At 32.6% G+C, this 23,459-nt stretch overlaps 2 protein-coding genes across 6 annotated transcripts in view; one reads left to right on the top strand and one right to left on the bottom strand.

Moving 5' to 3' along the window:
• The first annotated feature begins 3,010 nt into the window (after positions 1-3,010).
• On the top strand, positions 3,011-6,696 carry LOC148615555 (uncharacterized). 4 transcript variants are annotated; one of them, XM_088581907.1, is made up of 4 exons: positions 3,011-3,126; positions 3,670-3,996; positions 4,579-4,685; positions 5,968-6,696. In XM_088581907.1, exons 2-3 carry the CDS (start codon positions 3,726-3,728, stop codon positions 4,665-4,667), a joined length of 360 nt encoding a protein of 119 aa, XP_088438033.1. In that variant the 5' UTR covers positions 3,011-3,126; positions 3,670-3,725; the 3' UTR covers positions 4,668-4,685; positions 5,968-6,696. The 4 variants fall into 4 exon arrangements, with proteins under 4 accessions (XP_088438033.1, XP_088438034.1, XP_088438035.1 ...); XM_088581908.1 differs by having other exon boundaries at positions 3,029-3,099; XM_088581909.1 differs by having other exon boundaries at positions 3,076-3,130.
• Positions 6,697-8,555: 1,859 nt separating this feature from the next.
• LOC148615554 (mdm2-binding protein-like) overlaps positions 8,556-23,459 on the bottom strand; it is a 32,302-nt gene continuing 17,398 nt past the window's right edge. For both annotated transcript variants that reach the window (XM_088581905.1, XM_088581906.1), the window contains 12 exons: positions 23,016-23,076; positions 22,485-22,608; positions 21,843-22,124; positions 18,158-18,316; positions 17,500-17,631; positions 16,976-17,067; positions 16,571-16,662; positions 15,052-15,468; positions 14,256-14,469; positions 13,642-13,749; positions 13,250-13,315; positions 8,556-8,727 (listed from right to left, as the gene is read on the bottom strand). In XM_088581905.1, the coding sequence (XP_088438031.1) occupies positions 8,671-8,727; positions 13,250-13,315; positions 13,642-13,749; positions 14,256-14,469; positions 15,052-15,468; positions 16,571-16,662; positions 16,976-17,067; positions 17,500-17,631; positions 18,158-18,316; positions 21,843-22,124; positions 22,485-22,608; positions 23,016-23,076 (1,804 nt within the window). In that variant the 3' untranslated portion in view covers positions 8,556-8,670. The remainder of the gene's footprint in view (positions 8,728-13,249; positions 13,316-13,641; positions 13,750-14,255; positions 14,470-15,051; positions 15,469-16,570; positions 16,663-16,975; positions 17,068-17,499; positions 17,632-18,157; positions 18,317-21,842; positions 22,125-22,484; positions 22,609-23,015; positions 23,077-23,459) is intronic.

The raw sequence follows: 23,459 nt of genomic DNA, 5'->3' as shown, positions 1-23,459 counted from the left end.
ATGAGATGGAAATAACTGAATTTCATATTTCTAAGTCGTAGGAAATGTTAGTAGTGAATATTTTAATCACTACAATTAAGAATTGGCTGTGATAAAAATTTTGTCTATTAAAAAATAACATAAATTTTCCATGTGCATATTGTTTATTGCGCGAAGTGCAATAAACAAAATATGCACATGGAAAATATGTTATTTTTCAATCGGCAAAATTTTTTTCATAGCCATTTTTTATAAATTAACTTTAAAAACATATTTTTATCTCTAAACATGAGAAAAGTAGCTCTGAATTTAACTGAATAGGGACATGACAATATTTTTTTATCCATTGAGATATAACAAAATTATTTTAACCAGTCAGATTACAGTATTTATCTCAAATTAATTTATATACAAATGGAATAGTACAAATCAATTTACAACTGTTTTATATGTGTGAAGTAATATATGAAGCCTCTAAATAGTAATTTGTTATTCGTTTTTTTATTTACTTTTTTTTTAAAGAAATGAGGACAATCAGTAGTTCATATTTTTTTGGTTTTATATGCTTTAATTATTTAATAGATTATATATATTAGACTATATGTGGTTAGTCAGTAAATCATTAATTTCCTAATGTGCATTTTGAGTGAGTGAGAGAGAATAATGGATGTCATTAGTTCATGACAATATTAGTATTGTAATATTGTGAATATTATGAGATAGTGCTTTTAAAAGATACAGCTATATCTTTATTGTGATAGAATACTACAGAAAAATGTAAGTGATATATCTTTTAATATTGTTTTAAAGTATTTTCTTCATTTTAATTTGTAAAACTATTCTTCTGATGTTTGGTTTATTATGAAATAAATCTGTTTTTTACCCTTTTACATTTTATTTCATTGAATGATGTTGGAAATACATTTTCTACTTAATCATTCTTTTTCTTTAAGTGTTATCGGTATATAGGACTTCACATTGAAAGTCATTTGTGTTCATGCTTTTCACATATTTAGAAAAGAAAGAATAAACAATGAAAAAAGTACACAGCCAAATGTGCCACATATGACAAACATATGGTGCTCGATTCATATGATTATTTTGGCTTGCAAACATGTGATAATCATATGTAAACTGAATCATATGATTATCCTATCACGCTTGTTTCATATGATAATCACATGTTGCAAACCATATGATTGTCATGTGTGGCACTTTTTGTTGTGTATTCGTTTAAAATTCAAATCAAAGCAAACATATGTTTCCCATATGAATTTGAGTTATGAAAAAAACATTAGTTTATGGTAGGTAAAGGTAAATTTTACTTAACGTCAGCGATTACACATGCGTGCAGAGGTCAACAATTAACATAAATTCTGTAGAGCTTTTTAACCAACGCCAAGATTTACGATTATTTGGCTAATGTGAGCTCCTTGCATGGTAACCAGGCTTGTTTGGGAGGAATGCCTGATATTCCAGGCTGGAAAATCGGTGAAATCCTTGGGCTAGGGTAGGTGCCTGGAAACCTAGACACATGTGGGACTGGAACCCACAGTGGTATCGACCTTATGATTTCAAGTCCAGCGCCTTAACTACTTGGCCATCCTGTCCCCATGCTTGTAAGTGAAACTCCTAAACTTTTCTTGGGATTTGTGATGAAATTTTGTAGGAATGTTAGGCATCATATTTTGATATGCATGAAGGAATATAGTTCCACAGGTAGGTAATTCAACTGACGGACCTCGTAGGCCCAACTCCGAGACCTCTCTAGGGATTTTGATGAGATTTTATAGAAAGGTTAGGCATCCTACAAGTACTTAGATATGTATGAAGGAATGAAATTACTGTTGGAATACCCCAAAGAAAGATAATCTAACTAAAGGGTTTTAGATGTTTTAAAAACTCTTGTGTGCCCAACTCCTCCTTAACTGCTTTTAAAAAGGGATTTTTGACGAAATTTTAATTGAAGGTTGAAATTGTAAATGTGTATGAAAGAATATAACTATTGTCAGATATCTCCAAATGAAAGCAATTGGATTAATGAGTTTTACATGTTAAAACTTTGTAAGCCCAACTCCTAAACCATACAAGGCATTTTGACAAAAAAGTTATGGGATGGTTTGGAATCATATGTATATGTGTGTTGGAGAACTCCAAGGGGAGATAATTAAACATTTGTTCAATGCGTCGTTTTCCTTTTCTCTTTCGTCTACCCCGGACTTGACTTTTTATGAGCAACTCGGCGGGTGTTTCTAGAAAAGCAGAGTACGCTTACCTTACCGGTGCACCTGTTCCATGCTCCCAGTTTTTAGTGGAGTCCGAGTTGCTCTTTTGCTTTTGTTACTTGGTATGTATGATTTGGTTATTCTATGTTATTTGTTGTGTGGGTCTGTTTTCCATGTCTGGTCTTTGTCCCAGGATTACATTTTTTTGATTACCGCTATAAAGTTGGTTCCCTTGGTTACTCTTTTACAGTATGCTCCATTTTCAGAAGTGGGAAGTTCGTGTGGATATTTTTTAATGATTTACCTGAAACAAGATTTTTTATCTTCTTGGGGGGGGGGGGGGAGGGGGGGAAGTGCATGTGTTCTACAGATCAGATTTAAAAAAAAAAGAAGAAAAAAAACAGCTTTCAGCATGTATCTAAATTCTTATATAACAATTATCCTTTCTATATTGACCTATCTCTGATTTGTCCCCTAGTTTAAAGTTTTTTTTCAATGATTATATATTAAACTTTCCCTTGAGCCAAATAATTTACTTGAAGGTACATTGTTAACATTTTGTTATGAATTGGTGTGACCAGGGAGAGTAATTGAAAGTCTCAGAGGTATTCTCCAAAATAATACTAAACTAGAACCAAGTATTAGGTTTTATTTTTGGTATGTATTTCAAAATATCTTTTTTTCATTATCATGGTGATGGACCCTCAAACTTTTGAAGTGATAGAATCAAATAAAAGTTAAGATGATGTTTCACTGAAGACTTCCCCTCCAAATACTATGTCCTTTTCATGTCATTGTTATCCTGAACAACTCACTGGTTTGTAGTTATACCAGCAGGTGAACAGGATGTGATTAGTGCTTCACCTGTGCACTTGTGAAAAAGGTAATCAGACAGGTAAACATTGTGTATTCTTATGAAAAGGTAAGTAAGTGATTTTTTTTGGAATTACTTATATGACAATTTATTCTCTTTGGTAAAATATATTTATTGTATTAATAAAAGTAATATTTTAAAATCATTATTGTGTTATAATGTTGTTTATCAACAAATGTACAAATAAGGTAAGAAGGGAGTGGACAACATGTTTTATCAAACATCTGTATGACTGTCGTAAGATCATTTTTGAAACACTTTTCCGGAATTTTTAAAACAATTTTAATTTGTATCAAATATTATTCAAACTAAAAGGCAATGAAGGTAGTTGATCTGAGGAATGTTAAGTACCAGACTATTTACTTGTTAGATTATGTATTACCAATTAAGGAATGGTGTGGTATAGAATAAATGTCTGTCGAATTCTGGAATTATACACTTACAATAAGACATTTTTTATATCAATGTTCTATTTTTTCAGAAAGAGTTATATAGATAATACATCATTTATTTGTTGGTGTAAGAATTTAAAATATTTTTAATTGTCCTATTTTTTCTTGTACATGATGTAATTTCTTTTTTTTATTTTAGAATGCTGTTGTTGTGTCATCATGAAAAAACATGGACATAGTCTTTAATGACGAGATATGGTAAATGAAATACGGACAACTAGCTCAACTTCAACAACACCTAAACAAACCTCAACACCAAAGCCAGCTGACCCTAATCATATTGACTATGACAATGCTCCATCTTCCACAACTGACACTATTGCTGCCTTGACAGTTGCTATTCTGTCAGTAATAGTAATTATTACACTTTTACTTCTTATTCGAGCTATCAGGAAAAGGAGGCAAGCTAGACAGGGGAGAGAACTAGACCCTGTTAGAACAATATCAACTGGAATTATGGGTACAGGTTTGTAAATTTTTCATATTTAATTAAAATATGGTGAATAAAGGACATAATTCCTCATGATGTTTCCAAATAGGGTTTGTAAGTGTCTTCCTTGTTTCATTTACCTTACCAGAATTTCCTGTTCAGAAAGTATTGAAATGTGAAGACCAATCTGTATTTTGTTTACTTCCAACTCAGAATGCTGCATTACAATCCAAAACGTCTATTTATTGCTTATCTTAACACTTTCATCATAAAGAAATATATATTTATCATATTTTTATTGGTATTTTTACACAAAAAGATGTTTAACTTTATGAGCACAATACTCTGTAAATGACAAGGTTTCCATGCATTTGATTAGGATCCATTCCTGTGGAACCACAGAGTCACCTGACAATACTTGCATGGACATTAAATTAAAATCTTATTTCTCTAATTGATAAAGCAGTAATGTTGATTTATATCTCAGGAGAACCTCTCAGATATATAGACATTTTAAGCCTTCAATATAAACCATGTCTCTTGTCCCTTTGTGAAGACTATATATCAAGTATTGTGATCACTTATTTGCATAATGTATACTATTTGTATTGTTGTAAGGTGTGGCAGCCTACAGTAATGCAGCTATGACATGGGAGTCTGTAAACCCAGACCAAGAGATGACATCGAATCCTTCTCACAGCAGCTGACAGAAAACTATAGTACTTGTAAGTAGATAACCTACCAATAATGAATACATGCAGGGGTTGATCCAGACACTTTGAAAAGGAGGGTGCCAGTTGGGATTCCTCAGAAAATGGGGGTGCTGGGGCATTATTTACTATTTATTGTCCATTTTACACATGAAAATGCCAAATTTTCCATTTTAAAGAGGGGTGAAAACCCCTATCCCCCCAACCCGCCTGGATCCACCACTGACATGTACTAACTGTAGTAGCCATCACAACCAGTAGGGTAGAGTACCCATCACATCCAATGGGGTAGAGTAACTAACTGTAGTACCCATCACATCCAATGGGGTAGAGTAACTATCTGTAGTACCCATCACAACCATTGGGGTAGAGTGACTAACTGTAGTACCCATCACAACCAGTAGGGTAGAGTACCCATCACATCCAATGGGGTAAGGTAACTAACTGTAGTACCCATCACATCCAATGGGGTAGAATAACTGTCTGTAGTACCCATCACAACCAATGGGGTAGAGTGACTAAAAGTAGTACCCACCACAACCAATGGGGTAGAGTAACTAACTGTAGTACCCATCGCATCCAATGGGGTACAGTAACTATCTGTAGTACCCATCACAACCAATGGGGTAGAGTAACTAACTGTAGTACCCGTCACATTCAATGGGGTAGAGTAACTAAATGTAGTACCCATCATATCCATTGGGATAGAGTAATTATCTGTAGTACCCATCACAACCAGTGGGGTAGAGTACCCATCACAACCAATGGGGTAGAGTAACTAACTGTAGTACCCATTACAACCAGTGGGGTAGAGTAACTAACTGTAGTACCCATCACAACCAGTGGGGTAGAGAACCCATCACAACCAATGGGGTAGAGTAACTAACTGTAGTACCCGTCACAACCAGTGGGGTAGAGTAACTAACTGTAGTACCCATCACAACCAGTGGGGTAGAGTACCCATCACAACCAATGGGGTAGAGTAACTAACTGTAGTACCCGTTACAACCAGTGGGGTAGAGTAACTAACTGTAGTACCCATCACAACCAGTTGGGTAGAGTACCCATCACAACCAATGGGGTAGAGTAACTAACTGTAGTACCCATCACAACCAGTGGGGTAGAGCGACTAATTTTAAGTAATTACACCCAACTATCAATGTTCTTAAATAAATACTGCCTACAATTCTGTAGTTTCTCCACTAACCATGAAAGCAATTTTACTGTGAGATTTTAAATTACTTGAATGCTGCTTATTGGTACAAGTCCTAATACATATTTTTTCTCTTTTTTGTAGATATTTTGAAAACTGGTGTGATGCGAGAATGAACACTACATAGTATTATGGTCTTGTTATTGGAATATTCATAACTGATCTCTTTATGATATCCATATCAAAATGAGTAACATATCAAATAATTAAGTTTTTTTTTATGGTTTTAAATTCTTATATATTCCTCATCCAACTGAGTGTTTTAGGTGGTATTTAAAAGCATTTTTTTCAGTTACTGAATTTCAATGATCTAAACTTAATTTGAAGACTTGAGGCAACTTACTAAACCTCAAATGTCTGCTTTAAAATTAACTATAAAAAGTATGTGAATGTTGTTATAGCTGAAAGTTTTTTTTTAATTTATCAATCATAAATGAAGAAAATTAAAATGCAAACTAAAGCACATCTACTATAATATTCTTTTTTGAGTTTTTTAAGCATCTGGTAAAAACAAATTCTAGAAAAAAATCATGTTTTAAAAATTCAATTTTTCAAATGCAGGTGCTTTTTCTATAGTGCATAGCTTTTTAAAATACTTGTTAGTTTTCATAACAGGAATAGAAAAAAATAATAGTTTAAATAAACTATTTTAAGAAGCATAACAAAATGTTTTTGTTGTAGCGTGAAAGCTACTGAGAAACATTAATAAGGGCAGATCTTTGCTTAGTTTATCTTGTTACACAAAATGCTATTCTCTTCACACCAACACCTTTCTGCTCAAGAGATCAGGGATGCCAAGGGAGATAATTCATAGATCTTTAAAAAAAAAAATGGTTATGAAGTTTAAGTGTTATCATTTTATATCTTTTATATGAAAGATTAAACAAGCAAATTAAATTCAAATATTGAAACTCATTTGTCACCCATCCTTATATATATATATATATATATATATTAGACTTTTCTATGGAATTGTACTGAAGATACTGATGACCTGTCACACTAATATTCATACACCTAAAACAATACAAAAATATATGAAATGAAACCTGTTAAGCCTTGTCTGCTGAAATCAAAGTTGTATTATACTTCCCAGAGCTTGTATGCACTATAGAGAAAGAATCTGCTGTGAAAAATCATATTTTTTTTGGAAAATGAGTTGGATTTTTTTTTTGGCAGTATGATAGTTCAGTATGTGCAGTTCAGATGTCAGATGTTAATTTTTGTTTTTCATTCTGTCATTCTAATGATCAATTATTTCTTCTACATACATGTACAAGTATTATAGTCTCATAATGGAAATTGAATTATAATGTGTTCATCTTGTTTTATATTCATTAACAGAACATTCCAAGCCACTGTACTTCTTTACCCCCCCCCCTGACATTGACTGTTGGTGATAGAGGGGGTGTCATTCATTCTAAGCATTAATTTTCTACCTAGTCCTGTCTTTCTTTTTATGAAAGAATTGCCCTTAAGGAAATATTTGGTCTGGAAATACTTTTATTATACAGGTTTTAACTGGGAAAATATAACAATCAGAACAAACGAAGTACACATAGTATCATTACTTACTTATCATTTCTTTTACAATATTGGGGTAGAGTAACTAACTGTAGTACCCATCACATCCAATGTTTACAATATTTTTCACTTTGTAATAGTACTTATCTTGATGATCTAAAACTTTTAATCTCCTACATATATTTTGATATTAAGCATTTTGTGGATTGTATATTATCATTTGTTATATGCTTGTTGAATAATTAAATTATAATATTGTTATTGGTCTTATTACTCATTGGATAACGACTCCAGAATACATGCTATAAAAAAAAACTTTAGCAAGCACTTTTTTGTCTGGTTGCACTTGTGCAAATTGTCTTGTGGAATGCTGAATGTTAGACAGGCAGGCAGGGAAAATATTTTCAAAATTTTTTTTCTCAACAATAAATCACAGCCACTAAATATTTGGTATGCAACTTTAGTATGGGGGTCCCATATCATGGGATGCAATTTCAGGTCTGTCACATTTCTACTTCCAGTTAAAGACTATTTCTGTCTTTGGTCTATTTTTTTTTGTTAGCTTAAGTTATTACTACGTACAATTTATTGTCCAAAAAATTGGTGTAATGCATTCTTATACTATACAAGACTAGATTTGTGTCCAAAGGATTGTCCTCTGCTACAAAGATATTTCCAACAACCGATGAGCTTAGATGTCCAGAACTACAAGATTTCTTTTAGCAAAATGGTGAGGTATGAACATCAATACATTCTACACATTTTAGAAGCAAATAAAACAGTTTTAAAGGAGATGCTTCAACAAGGCCTTCCATTGATGAAAATATTAGGAAGTCCCATCACCTGTCCAAAATAACTAAAATCACAAAGTTGGTATAGCATATAATGTACACATCAAAACAAACACATCCAGCCAAAGGGGATGAATTAGCAACGTATATAACTGAGAAAATGGTACTGTAAGTTCCACAAAGCTTAATCAAAATAGTGGTATAGTAACTAATCCTACCAATTTAATTACGAGGAGGTATGACCAAAAAGTTTCCCTGATGGATGGACAGACACAGACTGTTAAAGTATCCCTCATCTGTCACTACATGTGTGCATGGACATGTATTTTTTGTAGTAACTCGAGACACTTCAGACACTTAAAATTTTGATTTTAATTTTATTCCTAGACATTAATTATTATATACAGTAATGTGTATCTTTTGCAAATTGTTCTATTAAACACATGTAGAAAACATTCTACACTTTGCTGGTTCATTTGTTCTTTGAACAATCACCTATACTCTTTCTTCTTCTTTCCAAGTTTACAACCTATTAAAATAGAAAAGAACAGCTCTTTCAAAACAGTTGACATATCAATGTCTGGTGATGAAGTAATGCTGATATGATTTTCTAAATTTTACCTTGAAGGCGAGTACCGAACAAGGGATTTCGAGGATTTTAATGCACCTACCTAACACACGGCTATATTATATATCTTTGGAAAGGTTTAACATTTAAATAAAAACGTCGTTTAAAAAAATTTATATTTTAAAATTATATCAAAATTGTTTTTTAATCAATTTAAATCCTAGCTTTATTCATTTTTAAATTTACCTTCTAGAAATTCTTAATAATTTATGAAAAAACACATTATTTTGTAAAAAACGAAATTTTTGAAGGTTCCCATATTAAATGACAGGCATTTTTTTCTTGCCTTATAAACATAAAAAACACTTATGTTTTCGTCACAAGAACATATTTATCAATTTCTGTAAACCTAAGATTGTGGTTGATTCGTCCCTTTATTGCTTGAAATGCTGTTTTTTAAAACACAAAAACACAGGAAAAGGTTTTAAAGCGTTAACTTATAATCGAAGACACTTATTTATTATTTGCAATGAAAAGTTGCAGATATTTGATCTTTTGGTCCATTCAAGTATCTGTCCGTACATCCGTAACTGTGCCCTTGCGTCCGTCTGTCCGTTTATAACGTCATGTGACCTAGGTAACACCAGTTTTTTTTACCGATTTACTTCAAACTTCAAACTTTAGTGGATGATTAGAAACAATGATATCATAGACGTTTTTCACGTACATCAGTCAAGGGGCAATATTTTATTTGGTTACATACATATAGAGGATAAGTGTGTAAATGTTTGCATGTCCTGTAAGACGACAGGGGTCTATTAGGGGCCTGAGGGGCGTATGTTATTAAAGAAAGAAAAGTAAGGCAACAATGAGAATACTCGATGCAAATGAAAGCCATATATCTTTTTCACTCTTCACTGCTTTAAGAAGTTAGAGGCTAATTATAAATGCCCATTCTTAAAAATTCTTCATTTTTTACCCGAGGTTGCTTTTATTGCTTTTTGATGAGTTTAATTTTGATGATTGCCCAATGTGAAAGAACGGCTCATAAAACTGTCAAGTGTTGTAGGCAGTATGCCAAAACACTTCAAAGTATTTGGAGACATTCTTGTTACCTTATACAACCTCAAAACGAGCAGCTCCAGTCAGCTATACGTCTTACACAGAGGTATGGAACTTCGTACGGCACAGTTGGGTAATTTTCCTGAGAGCATTTGGTAAATAGGAGTGACTGCATATAAATCTGTATCTACCAACAGATATCAAAGACTCCCATTTCCCATTTTTTTCCTAATGATAAATTAAAACACAGCAGAGTATAAAAGCCACCATACCACAGAACACCTGAAAACAGACGCTTAAGTATGCACAGAAAATGGTCAACATGCCTGCTCACATATATCAGCACGCCACTGATATTGTATTTCTGCTTGTTGAAAACAAGACACAAAAGAATTTGCTGTCTGCCAATTGTAGGTAATTTACATGGTAGCTCAACAATAGTACGTGGTAAATTTCTAAAGAAGTACCAAGTAATGAGAGGTTTTGGCATGGAAAGAAAAAATTCCAATAGCTTAGAAAAAGTCTAGTTGTTCTGAACAGTGTCAGCTCTATGCTTTAGTTGCACCAGTATAAGGTGATGAAACTATTTTCGCCTATTGTCTGGTCTTTTATTTGACAACTGGTGATTCTCTGATTGCATTGCCAAGTATTGAATTTTTATTGCGGCTTGCCTCCTCGCAAAAATGAAATGCGGCACTAACTATAGAGTAAAAAGAATCCTTTCCATCTATTGTTTCAGCATTCATGTCAACTTTAACATCGTAATGGCAGAAAACAGTGGATATATATCAAGTACAAACATGCAAAGGTTGTAAGCTACAATGTACAATCAAACCTCGTGATATGAAGCAAGGAATCTATGAAAGTTTAAGTGCTCAATTAGAAATTATGACCTTCGATATAATGCAATTGCAAAGAGATGTCAATACAAAGTGTGACTAGAACCTTTGTAAGCAATGACACAATGCATTCGGACAAATCTTAACTTTTTCCTATATATACAAAAGGAATTCAAATAAATGTTCCTTTTTCTACATTGCTGTAAGATTCATCATAAAAAAAGTCATGTCGATAAAAAAGGCAAAGTCTCTAAAGATTGCATCAGTGTCACTTCGTTCACAGTAGGATATTAATTGAAGAAAAGTACTCCTAATTTTGTGTCTTAGAACTGAAGATTCCAAATACAGTATTTTGGTTTCTTTTTCTGAAGTTTACGCGGACATTTGTAGTTTTACATATTTTTTTTTTCAGTGTTTAAACTAATAACATAATTTCATAATTTCATAAGACAGTTGTGAAAAACACTGCTTGATACAAAGTTTGACTTCCCCTGATCATGATTCACATCACTATGTTGTCCCCAAAATATTTATAAAGAAATGAGTTAAGTCTAAAAGACACGTATTTGAATAACGTGTCTGTTTGCAGAAAGCGATATTTGTATTTTTTCAGCAAGAGACCTTTTTCAGAACAAACAACTCTACACTTATAGATTTGATAAGTCACGTGAATGGTACACGAACATGTTCTCATTTGATTTTTTGTCAATTCGCCCCAAATTTATGCTGTATTTTAAATATACAAATGAATACAATGGAGTTTCCGATCTTTTTGCATAAAATGCAAAATGACCAATTGTGTAAGGTATTAGATATAGTCAATTGGTTTGGACATGTACCCAAAAAAGTAGTTTTCCTTCACGCAAGTTTTTTTACACTTTAAATGATAATGAAAAACTTGGTTGAGATTAAGAGTAAATAAGGGAACCAAAATTCTCTAACAGAAATCAAAAGAATGTAATCCAGGGATAAAGACCAGACATGAAAAACAAACAATCACAACAAAGAATGTATACAGGTGTCATTTACTTGTACGAGTCTTGTAATAACTTTTGTGATGCCTAGTTTTGTTTGAAGGAATGTCATCAAATGGATCACATTTAATAAGTAACATTCTATATACATCACCTTTCCTGCCTAAAAGCATTTATTAAAGTTGGGAATATTTTATCAGTTGAAAAGCGGTTAGTTTCTGCTGTGTGACAGTTTGGCATATAATACAGCAATGCCAATTCATTGGCTTTGTATACGTTTCATAGGCAGGGTATGCATTCAATGGGACTGAAACTCGATCATAGTACGCAAATATAATGTCTTTTTAAGAAGGAATACTTAATTTACACAATGAATAAAACGAGGCCGGGATTAACACAAAAAACAATCTGGAAGACAGCTCCACTGCTATTTATTTTAAAGGCTTGTAAAAATGTCAAGTCGCATCATTGTTCTTCATTAAGCGCTTTAATATATTCAAAATAACATTAAAAAAGACTTATGAAAGTTCAAATAGGTTATTTTGATAAGAAATCTAAAGTAATATAATGTTTTTGTGCTGTTTTAAGGGGGGTAGACAATAATGTCGTTGTATTTGATTATTTATAGTTTAATTATGTTTTCATCAGGATTTTCTCCTTTTTATGACAATGTTTTATCTTTCTATTAAGAAAAGAAATAATTCAGCATCTAAATTTTAAAAAGATATTGAATTGAATCTCACTGTATAATTACAAGCTTTTCGACAACTCTTTGATCTCACAAGATTTTTAAGAAACCACGGAAAACTTTCACGACCAATCAAATCTTAAGCAATGATGATTTTTCTTTCAATTCAAAATTAGCCATGTGTTAGGTAGGTGCATTAAAAACCTTAACAGGAGGCCTTTTTCCAAATTGGTGCTTGCCTATTAGTACATAAGGTGCTAGAAGGGTTTCATTATGATTATCCTTTATTTTAACTCTCATAAAAATATCAACATACCTTATGTGCATTCTAGGAAAGTTCATAACAGTGATAGTTGACAAGTGCAGAAATCAACACTTTCGTTGTGAAATATAGTCATACAGGGGGCCTAAATTATTGTTCAGATTTTTTTTTTATCCTACATTGAATATAGAAAATGAAGTTTTTAGATTACTGCTGATTAATTCAGCCGTCAGATGATACCAAGTTTGTACACCTCTACTATGGAGGGTAGAGGTCAATATTAGGACTACTTTGTGTCATTCTGAACCACTTTCTTGTATGTGCAGGCAATTGGTTCCCGAAATCTACACATTAACAAACATCTTCATTGATTCTATAGCAGGTGTATGATGGCATTCCCTGTACTGGTTTTAGGTTTCTGTAAGTTTCATTAAAGGAACATCTCCATTGTTTCTATAGCAGGTGTACAATGGCATTCCCTGTACTGGTTTTAGGTTTCTGTAAGTTTCGTTAAAGTTAATCAAAAAGGTTTAGAAGGAGTTGCTGATAAAAATTAGGTACTTGAGTAAAAAGCAAAAATTCAATGGGATCAAAAATTGTCTTTTGGCAATGATATTGACTTTTTTCTTCCCTTAAATTATTAAAATAACCTAATTACCTGTTCCACTTGACCTTCAGCAATATTTCTCATTTCCTGTTTTAAATTCTGTGAAGTTGGTAGATCCTGAAGTTAAGCAGATATTCTTTTTGAGAGTCGCAATTTAATTTAATTTAAGACTCTAAAAAAGGATTTATTACACAAAATCAATGGTGTTATGTAATTTATTTGCAAAGGGGCAAAAGGGATCTGACACAAGTTATGTAAAGTGGTCTCAAATTATTCTAAAGCAACTATTGTTTCATTGTAAACATTTTATGAATCATAGCAACCAATATGCAAAAAGAATAATGATTTTACCAAACCAAAAGTTGGACAGTTTAGATAAATCTTTAATATTTCTTTTACAATAAAATACCCTGAATTTGGCTTTGAGTTTATGTTGTACATACCATGACAAATAGTTTGGTAACTTTGAAGAGTTTATTAGAACAAGCCTGGAAGATGTTATTGTCTACACCATACTGTTTCAGTACATCATTAACTATCTCCTGTAGCTTCTGAAGTAACAACAAGTCATGTAAGGTCATTTTACACCAGCAAATTCCAGGTGAAGTTCAGTTAAGAAAATAATTGCATAAAACATTCGTAAGGCCGTCTTACAATTTCCCAATTTGTTTTCATGTCTATACACATGTATTTGTCATGTGTTTACGCAATGACAAATCACTTTGGGTTAAGACAAAATGTGGTGTATGTAAATTGAATTTTATTGCCTGATCTCAAGATGGTTTTCATGAAAAGTCGTATCATATTTGGAGTCAAAGAAATAAAGCCTTGGTATGGATGAAATGCCACACAATTCCAGGATTTGTATGAATTTATTCACATTTTACAGTTCCCGTAAAATAAAAAAGTAAAAAATAAAATCCCCCACCATCCCCATTTTTTAGTTGCTGTTGAAAGAGAATCTACAAATTAAATAACCAATGTATAGCTGCAACTTTGTACTCTGTAACATTAAAAGTAAAAGGAACAACATTTCACAGTGTATTGACACTATTACCCTTTTATGTCTTTCTGATCTAGATTCCTTCCTTCTCTGAGAATCATTTAGTCCTATTGATGTATCTAATGAATCATCTGCTGATGGCAGAGATTTTCTCCCTGCACTATCTTTAGCTTTCTTGAACATATCAACATCCCCAACAGAGTGCCGTCTCTTGTTTTTCTCCTTTTCCATTTGCTTAAGTTTATCTACAGCTTTAGGTTTAGCATAACTAAAAAAGACAGCAAAATGACATTAATATTTACCTCCCTTTATATATTACAATCTCCATTTGTTAATAAACCAATAATGAACTTTTACTCATCCATCTTATACAACAGTTAAGTAACAGAAATGTCAGTTTGTCAGAGTCAGGATTGTGTCACTAATGGGTTGTCCAGATTCTTCTAGCCTGTAGTCAAGGAGATGGGTTACCAACCCCTTTCCTCTTAAAAGCAAAAAACTGTTCAAAATAAGTTGAAAATAATTGGTCATGCACTATTCAAGGTCAAAATATCCCCCCTACAGCTCCCCTCTTACATTTTTCTCAATATGAGTTCTTTTAGATGAAAAATAAAAATACATGTAGTAAGAGAATGGTCACTAAGATAAATGTCACAACAAATACAGGAATCCAGAATCAACCTTACTAAATTTACAATAAAAAAGAATCAACATTATAGAAATTGGAAAACCAAAGATTTTTTTAAAAATAAAGTCTCTTCAATTCCCCAGTACAGATATTAAAGAGGATAAGTCAGAACTAATCATTAATGTTGGCATCATTATCTGACTACATGACAATATTGTTTACCCTGTACTTGGTAGACTTGTATTCAGGTCTGTTTTTATCTTCTTCCTAGGAGATTTTCTAGTTGGAGACAATAAATAACCTCCTTTTAAGACATGTTTCCTAGGTGATAGTAAAGCTGTCTTTTTCATTGGCTGTTTTGGTGACAACAGACCCCTACCAGCTGATTTCCTTGGAGAAAACAGACCACTTCTCACTGATTTTTTAGGAGGTGTTAGCTTACTACCAACAGATTTTCTAGGAGACTTCTTCAGGGAGACATCAGATTTTCCCTTTGATGTCGAAATTTCATGACTTTTCTTTTTTGGTAATCTAAAGATAGTTGATGGTCCAGATGTAAAGGTTTCTGCCTTAATGTGTTTTTCCCGCAGCTTGTAACTTTGTCCCTCTTGTTTCTCAGCCCTTTTGTCAATGTTATAGCTGGAAAATTGGAAAGTAAACTTAATCATAACTGCAATTTACAGCTGCTGTTGTATATGTAAACACACAAATCATGAAATCTATACAGAGATTAATGTCCTTCTTTTGTCTTCTTTTGTAAGTTATCTCATTACATATTTTTAGCAAGTATCAGTTAAATACCATGCTGATATCTACAACATTGTTTAGCATAATTTAAAGGAATTGACAACAATTCAATAAGATTATTACCTAAAGTATTAAAGAACCTTAGTGAGTGTGCTCACATACCCCACACGTCCCAATGTTGGATACTCAAGTAAAATTTGTTTGTAAGAGAAATAAATGTAGATGGACCCCAATAAAAAAGGAATAAGAGTGTTTTTTAGCTTTTACCTTCTAACTAAATTCTGTTACTTAGAATGGTAATTTCAAACTATAGACTGTGATTTCTTTGAGTTTTAGTTAATCCAAAGTAAATATCATTGTAGCTGAACAAAACGTATCCTTGACCTGTAACTTATCATGGTAAACTTATATACCAAAAATCAGGTCATGATCTGCAAGCGTTTAGAAAAAAAGTCCGAAAAACAGCTATTTCTGTGAATTTAGCCAAGTTCAATGCCCGTAATTTTGGTAAAAATCATCGGAGCAGAACCAACTACAAACTTGTCCTGTAACTTATCATGTTGAATTTCTGTACTAAAAATCATGTTAATATCTGCAAGCGTTTAGAAAAAAGTCCAGAAAACTATTATTTCTGTGAATTTTGCTAAGTTCAAGGCCCATAATTTCGGTACAAATCATCAGAGCAGAACTAAAGTTAAACTTGATCTGTAACTTATCATGGTGAACTTATATACCAAAAATTATATCAATATCTGCAAGTGTTTAGAAAAAAAGTTTGGAAAACTGAATATAGACTGACGGACGGACGGGACAAAAACATTATACCCTTCACAACTTCTTTGCATGAGGTATAAATATATTTGAGTTTACAGGATGACTCCTTTAATAGTATAACATTTTTTTTTGCAGTGGGTAAAAAAAAACCAACAAAAAAAAGTTGGGCTATAACACATTTGGCAACCCCTCTACGTATCTATACATCTCTCTATCTTACTAGACATCAAAATGAGGTAGATAATGACAATCTGGCCAGGCTGACTTCTTTACTTCTGTAGAATTCTGTAACCTAAGTGACCTACTCGGATGCTACAATAATATATAAAAAATATCATGCTGAAGCAGACTAACTTTAATCTTACATAAAACATCATGTTTACATTTTCATCAAACATATAGCTAAAGTGCCATTATGTTATTTCAACCCTTGGTCAACAAAAACTTTGATAGTTTGTAAATAGTATGTAAAAAATTCAGTGTCATAGAATCCTGGCTGTTTAATCTTACACTATTTGACTGGATATTTGCTGCTAGGGTTGCTATTATGTGGGCATTTTCCCCAACATCTCTGAAGGGAGCAGAGATTTCTAGGTAAATGACAAATACTTATTACAATTCTTACCCTCTTCCTGACTGGTGACAATTTAGATGCCACAGGATTACCATCGTGTTGGAATAATTTCAGGAAGCCATGAATATCTATAGTGGAAGGCACTGGAATTAAAAACAAATGTCAGCAATACACCAGCATCTGGAGTGTTTCTTATCTGAAAAATTTACAGCTCAAAAGGTGACATTTTGTCAACATGATTGAACAACTTATATTCTTATCAATAAACAAATTGTTCGAGTCCTAAGGAGGTCTGTTAATAATATGACAATCTAGTATCAGACATGATTTAACAGAGCCAACTTGTTGAAATCAGAAATGAACATACGGTAAAAAAGAACTGTAAAGGTAAATTCTGAATTTGAAAAAGCAGAATTTGCTTCAAAGGAGAAAAATCAGGTCTTTAGTATACATATAAGTGTACCAGATTTATAATAAGTGTTGTTGAAATTACTTTTTTGTCCTGTGGATTTAATGAATTCATGACTTACATAATTTGAAAAGAAAAAGCACTAAATAATAAGTGTTGTACATACTATCTTCTGATTGTACAGGTGATGACATAGCAACACTCTCTGTAGACTGTAATCTGTTGAATGACTTTCTCTGGGATTCTTGATAAACTAATAAACATCTTTCTGTCCAAGTTGATGGTGACTTCTCTAGTTCTGAAGTTATCTAGTTAGACATTACTTTGTCTAATTAACAATACACCGTTTGTGGAACTTTTAAATGACTGACTTCATAACTTTAACTTAAACTTAAAAATACTTGATTAAAAAAAAAAACCAACCAAATTTTATGATGATTTTAAAATATCGAAAACAGGCTCACTGAGATGTATCACTCTCCCTCGCAGGAAATGTAGTCTCATGAAAATCAAGGCATGATAAAGATTTCAAAATAATTATACTAATAGCAAGATGATCATAGAAAATTTTCACTAAATGAATTTTAACAAGATTCTCACAGTATTGCAAATAGCAATAATGTCCCTTAAAACTAAAAAAATAAAAATAAAATATTAACAATGTAACAAACCATTCACAGGAACAAATTCAGGTAGGAGATTATTAACATACTTGGAAGACAATTATTTGGTGTTTCAGTTCAAGTAATGATGAGTACAATTGGAATATACAAAATATTACATGTGTACTTGATAGATTGTCTTTCACTAAAAAATCACACTACCTGAACATGTTTGTGTTTCCTCAAGATGATGATCTTTGAACTGATGACAAGGAAAACAGTGTTTTATCTTCTCCAGGAATACCATCTGTATATCATACAGGAATTGATGTAAGTCACTCAACTGTACCATGGTAGGTTTACCACACTTCTGTCTGTCTTCTTTAAAATAATCAGACAAAGGTAAATAAGAAGTCATTTTGAAAACATTTTTTTTACACTGTATCTTGTCTACATTTCATATGTTTTTTTGTTTTTTTTTTCACAGAATTACTCAACACGAGGCTCTTGAAAAGCCTGAATGGTAAACAATGCTTTATTAACTCAGTAAGTAAAAGTATCATGCTTTGTTACCATGTTTGACAAAAAAATTTACTAAAAAAGAGCATATGATGACAAATACTGTAAGTTCAACTGAATACCTAAGGCACTGTAAAATGTTGGAAATGCCTTAAAAGTCGTTTTAGAACCTCTGGAAAAATTCGGGCAGGGGTCCCCAATGCCCTGTTATTCCAACGAGTCTGACGAGGCATTATCAAGAATACTTTGGTAGAACTTATCATAAGGATCATTTCAGCAATTGAAAGTTTCCATCTATTATAATTTTCAAGATATTGGCTGAAAACTGTAAAAAAAAAAAAAAAAAAATCAATTTTCATCTTTCAAGAGCAATAACGCTTCCAAGGAGTCAACTGACAACTTTGATCCCTCAAGACATGTACGGTTTTATAATAGGGATCATTTCAGCAATTGAAAGAGAGTTGGGCTAAACCTAACGGTTTTGGAGATATATGTGAAAAATTAATGTCTGACCCCTATGTTCTATTTTTAGTAACAGCGGCCATGTTTCTCGACCAATCAAAAATCCCCACATCAGTTCTATTATGCAGGATACCCCAAGGAACATTCATACCAAGTTTGGTTCCAATTTGTCAAGTAGTGTCAGAGGAGATTTTAGCAAAACAAAAAAAAAAAAAAAAAAAAAAAAAAAAAAAACCATCGAAAAAGGGCAATATCTCCTCACATGGCTTAGGTCTCATTAACTACTACAGGGTCAAATGGTCACAGCCCCCCCCCCTTATGTAGTACCAAAAACAAACTGAACCTAGACCTATGCATTGTAAGTGCATTATTTGTGTGTATTCTGATTAAAAGTAGTCAAAACTAGATATCATGGTGATGACAGCCAACTCTTAGGGGCCTGCTGGATGAAAATCTATTTTTAAATATCCACTGCTTAACAGGAAATATTGAGAACTTGGTAAAAAATTGGTCGATCGAAACGAAACGTAAACATGACTTGTAACTCGATCATAATTGACACATGATTGACTTGCTTACCAAATATAAGTCCAATATCTGCATGCGTATGGGAAAAAAGTGCAAAAAATGTGATTTTAGTGAAATTTTGGAATTCCAAGGGCCGTATCTTGGTAAAAAATCAGTGGAGCGGAACGAAACATACACAACATTGGTCCATTATCTGCAACTCAAACTTGATTTGTAACTAATCACAACTGACTCACATACAAAATATCAGCCCAATATCTGCAAGCGTATGGAAAGAAAGTGTGGAAAATGGCGATTTTAGTGAAATTTCAAAGTCCAAGGGCCATTACTTGATAAAATATTGGTGGAGCGGAACGAAACTTAAACTTGATTTGTAACTATTCATACTTGATCCACATACAAAATATCAGCCCAATATCTGCAAGCATATTGAAAAAAAGTGCGGAAAACTGATTTTGTTACGGACTGACTCACAGACGGATAGACTGATTACTATAGGGCTGTTGCCACTTAGTGGCGGGGCCCTAATAAAGCTGAGATTGTGTACTTTAAAACCATATATGTAATTTACTACAAAAATGTATGAATATTGTTTACATGTGTGAGTAATTTGCTCCACGCTGTCAGCAGAAAAGGTAAACATGTTGATTTTCAGTATTTTTCATTCAAATAAATTTTGTGAAGAATTTCTACAGATATCATACCATTGGAGTAATGATTTTGAAAGCCTTATATTCCAAGCTTTGCAATAGTATGCTACTTTAAGGTGTCATTTGTCCTGGGAATTCACAGTGAAATATTGTAAATTACTTGTTTAACATATAAAGTAATGGAAACGTTGGAAGTGGTTAGTGAGACCTTAACAGATTAACATGAAAATTTCACCACAGATAGATCTAATCATGCTGAACACTTTTACCCATGTCAGAATTTAGCTAAACCTAACAGTTTTGGAGATATATGTGAAAAACCTGTCTGTTCTATTTTTAGTAACGGCGGCCATGTTTCTCGACAGATCAAAATCCCCACATCCGTTCTATGATGGATATCCTAAGAAACATTCACACCAAGTTGGGTTTCAATTGATCAAGTAGTGTCAGAGGAGAAGAGTTTTGAAAAATTGTTAAAGACAACAATGGATGCCAAGTGATGGCAATAGCTCACATGGCCTTTGGCCAGGTGAGCTAAAAATTAGTGGGAAAATGGCAGTCATTTTGAAAATGGTTGCCCAGAACAAACTTTTATCATCATCAAACAATTGAGAATACCATGTTTCCTGATTAAACCAAAAATCATTGGAATCTGAGCAACTGGTGAAAATGGTTTCAATATAGCAATATAGCCTAAAAAAATTTCAATATTGCCATTCAACACAGAATATCATGCTTATCTTATGAGTAGCTTTTGCCTCCATTATTTTTCAATAGCTGAGGATAAAATAGCAAAGAAAAAAGCATTTTGACCCCTATATTATATTTTTAGTAACGGCAGCCATGTATTTCGATAGATCACAATTCGAAGCATACTCTTTGTGCAGGATACTCTAAGAACCAATCATGCTAAGTTTCATCCAAATCTATTCAGTAGTTTCAGAGGAAATGTCTGAAAAATTGTCAATGACCATGACAACAGATGATGATGACAGAGACTAAGTGAGCAAAGAAGCCTAAGTGACTGATTTGCCAGACTGACAAGAATTGTATTTTTGATCCATGAGTCAAGTGGACTATAAGTCAAATTGCCAATTTTTAAAAAAAATCTACATAAAAAACATAAGATAAGCCGAGGGTTAGACATGCATCACTAGTCGTTGGGATATACCATATGCATCAGCAGATATCCAAGTAACATGTTTTTTTTTCACAGCATATCTTTCCAGCAAAGTCACTTTAATTGGTACAGTTAATTTGATTACATTTTGTTAGTGAATTTATTACATGTATTTATATTCCATTGCCTGTCAATTGCTCTGAAGCCCTTAGATCAGGTGTATGGAATAGAATGGAATTGAAAACATGACAAGCATGTGCATTCAAGTGTGAAATGAGTGATGAATTGGTCATAATTTACAACGAATAATTAATAAACAATATAACATGGTATTTCAAATCACAAACCTATTTGTTTACCCTCCATCTGGATGCAATTATACTTATAAGGGATTTAAGTTTGTGCCACGTTCAAATGTGTCATGACATACCATAAATGGGCATAAATTTGCATATAAAAAGACCAATAACTCTAAATGCCTGATCTGACAACATTTTACCAGTAAAGAAATTTTTTAACGTATCTTCTAGAGTTTGTTTGTACATTTTAACAGTTTCAAACATTTATCATTACAGTTGATTTGATGTTCACTGGAAGGTATTGGTAAACCATAGTAAGTTCATTATACCTAGCCAATCTGTCAGCACTTTGATTTGGATATGTTTTAATGATGCCATCATATTATCCAAGGTTTGATTTGAAAGTACAGGAAGTTCAGACAGGAAACTTAAATCTTCTTCAGTGGATTCTGCTGGTGTTAATAATGAATTATGATAGATCATGTCAAATATCTGTCCATTAAGATGATGTGGTGAGACTAACTGATGAAGGAGGATATCAGGGCTTTCTTCTTTACAGTAGGCCAAGAAATGTACAAACTCATGACCAGGAAGTAATTCTTCTTCAGGCTCTGTAATAGCAAAACAACTTAGTCATTCAAGTTACAACTAAACATTCCAAAAATTTAAGAGAATAATGGTCTCAATGTGATACTTTCTTGGAAGCTGCAACATTTCTAAATCAATATTTTCCAAGTTTAAACTCTATCACAATATTCAATGTGACATAAAAACAACACTTCAACAATACCTAAATGAACACCATTTAATCTCCAATACACAAAACTAACTGCTGATATCTATCTTGTAGCACAACAGAAACTTTAATAATGAAGTATTTACAGATGAAATGACAGTGTTACTTCCATCAACTCTACTAAGCAAGCATTACTCTTGTATTCTACCAACTTCTAGTGTTAAAAGAGTTTTACCTTGTATAAATGTAATATCAGCTATAATGCTTTCTTTCCATAGAGTAGTGTTTAAGTATTTATCTCCACAATTTACGTCACTGCTAACACCATGACAACATGATAGCCTCATCAAAACACCACTCTGAAGAAAAGCATGAAAAGAAAATTAAATTGTCCACTAAATAGTTTGACTGGAAGCAAATGAAAAAAAAAAAAAAAAAATACAAACTTTATTAAATTTCTACCATCCCTCAAATTTGTTTACTACTTTTACAAAAGGCTGGAGGCTAAAAGCTGAACATAGTATGGGGATGTTATTCTACAAAATGTTAACTGACACAAACAACTATACATGAAAATATTGACATCATAAGTTTAAATGACTGAATTTTCAATAAAAATCACTAAAACTTTTGATCTTTGAATAACCATTATCAGTGATTTTTCTTGATAAATGAATTTACATTTTTTTTTGGTTGTAATAAAATGTATAATGACAGAAAATGGCATTGTGGAAAAAGTTTTGTGAAATCAACCACAGTATATTACCTGAGAAGTTCTGATGTGTTCCATGAACACTGATGCATGAGGGTGGTGATAATTCTGGGATCTGTTTTTTCAAGGAAAACATATTATCATCTATAATTGTCAACTAAAGTCATATGTATTAACTTACATGTACATCTATCTCACTTGTAGAAATATTAAGTAGATTATGTCTGGATTATCCATAATTTCCATGAAAGACTTCAACTTCATTGGAACTTAGAATTTAAGGCTTCTGAAGTAGTACCTTCTGTAGAATAGCTGTTTCACATTAACAAAAACAATCGGCTATGAAAAACAGAGCATTTAATGGGAAATAAAATTATACCCTCCATGTTGTGTTGTATTTAATATTATGGACACATGCATAACAAATTGGATCCAACTCAAATCATTCTTTAATATTCAAAGAAAGAAAACTCAAATTAATCAAAAGATTTTTGGGGT

Source organism: Perna viridis, chromosome 5 (assembly GCF_037379345.1).
Source record: "Perna viridis isolate PV_CMFRI_1.1 ecotype Kerala chromosome 5, ASM3737934v1, whole genome shotgun sequence".
Taxonomy (NCBI): Eukaryota; Metazoa; Mollusca; class Bivalvia; order Mytilida; family Mytilidae; genus Perna; species Perna viridis.
Note: the sequence above shows the minus strand (reverse complement) of the source record. Positions and strands in the feature narration are given on the sequence as shown.

Bases quoted from the DNA above. Each gene is read 5' to 3' on its own strand.
- LOC148615555 (XM_088581907.1), top strand. From the start codon at position 3,726: ATGGTAAATGAAATACGGACAACTAGCTCAACTTCAACAACACCTAAA. The intron at 3,997-4,578 runs GTTTGTAAATTT...TATTGTTGTAAG, and splicing joins AACTGGAATTATGGGTACAG to GTGTGGCAGCCTACAGTAAT.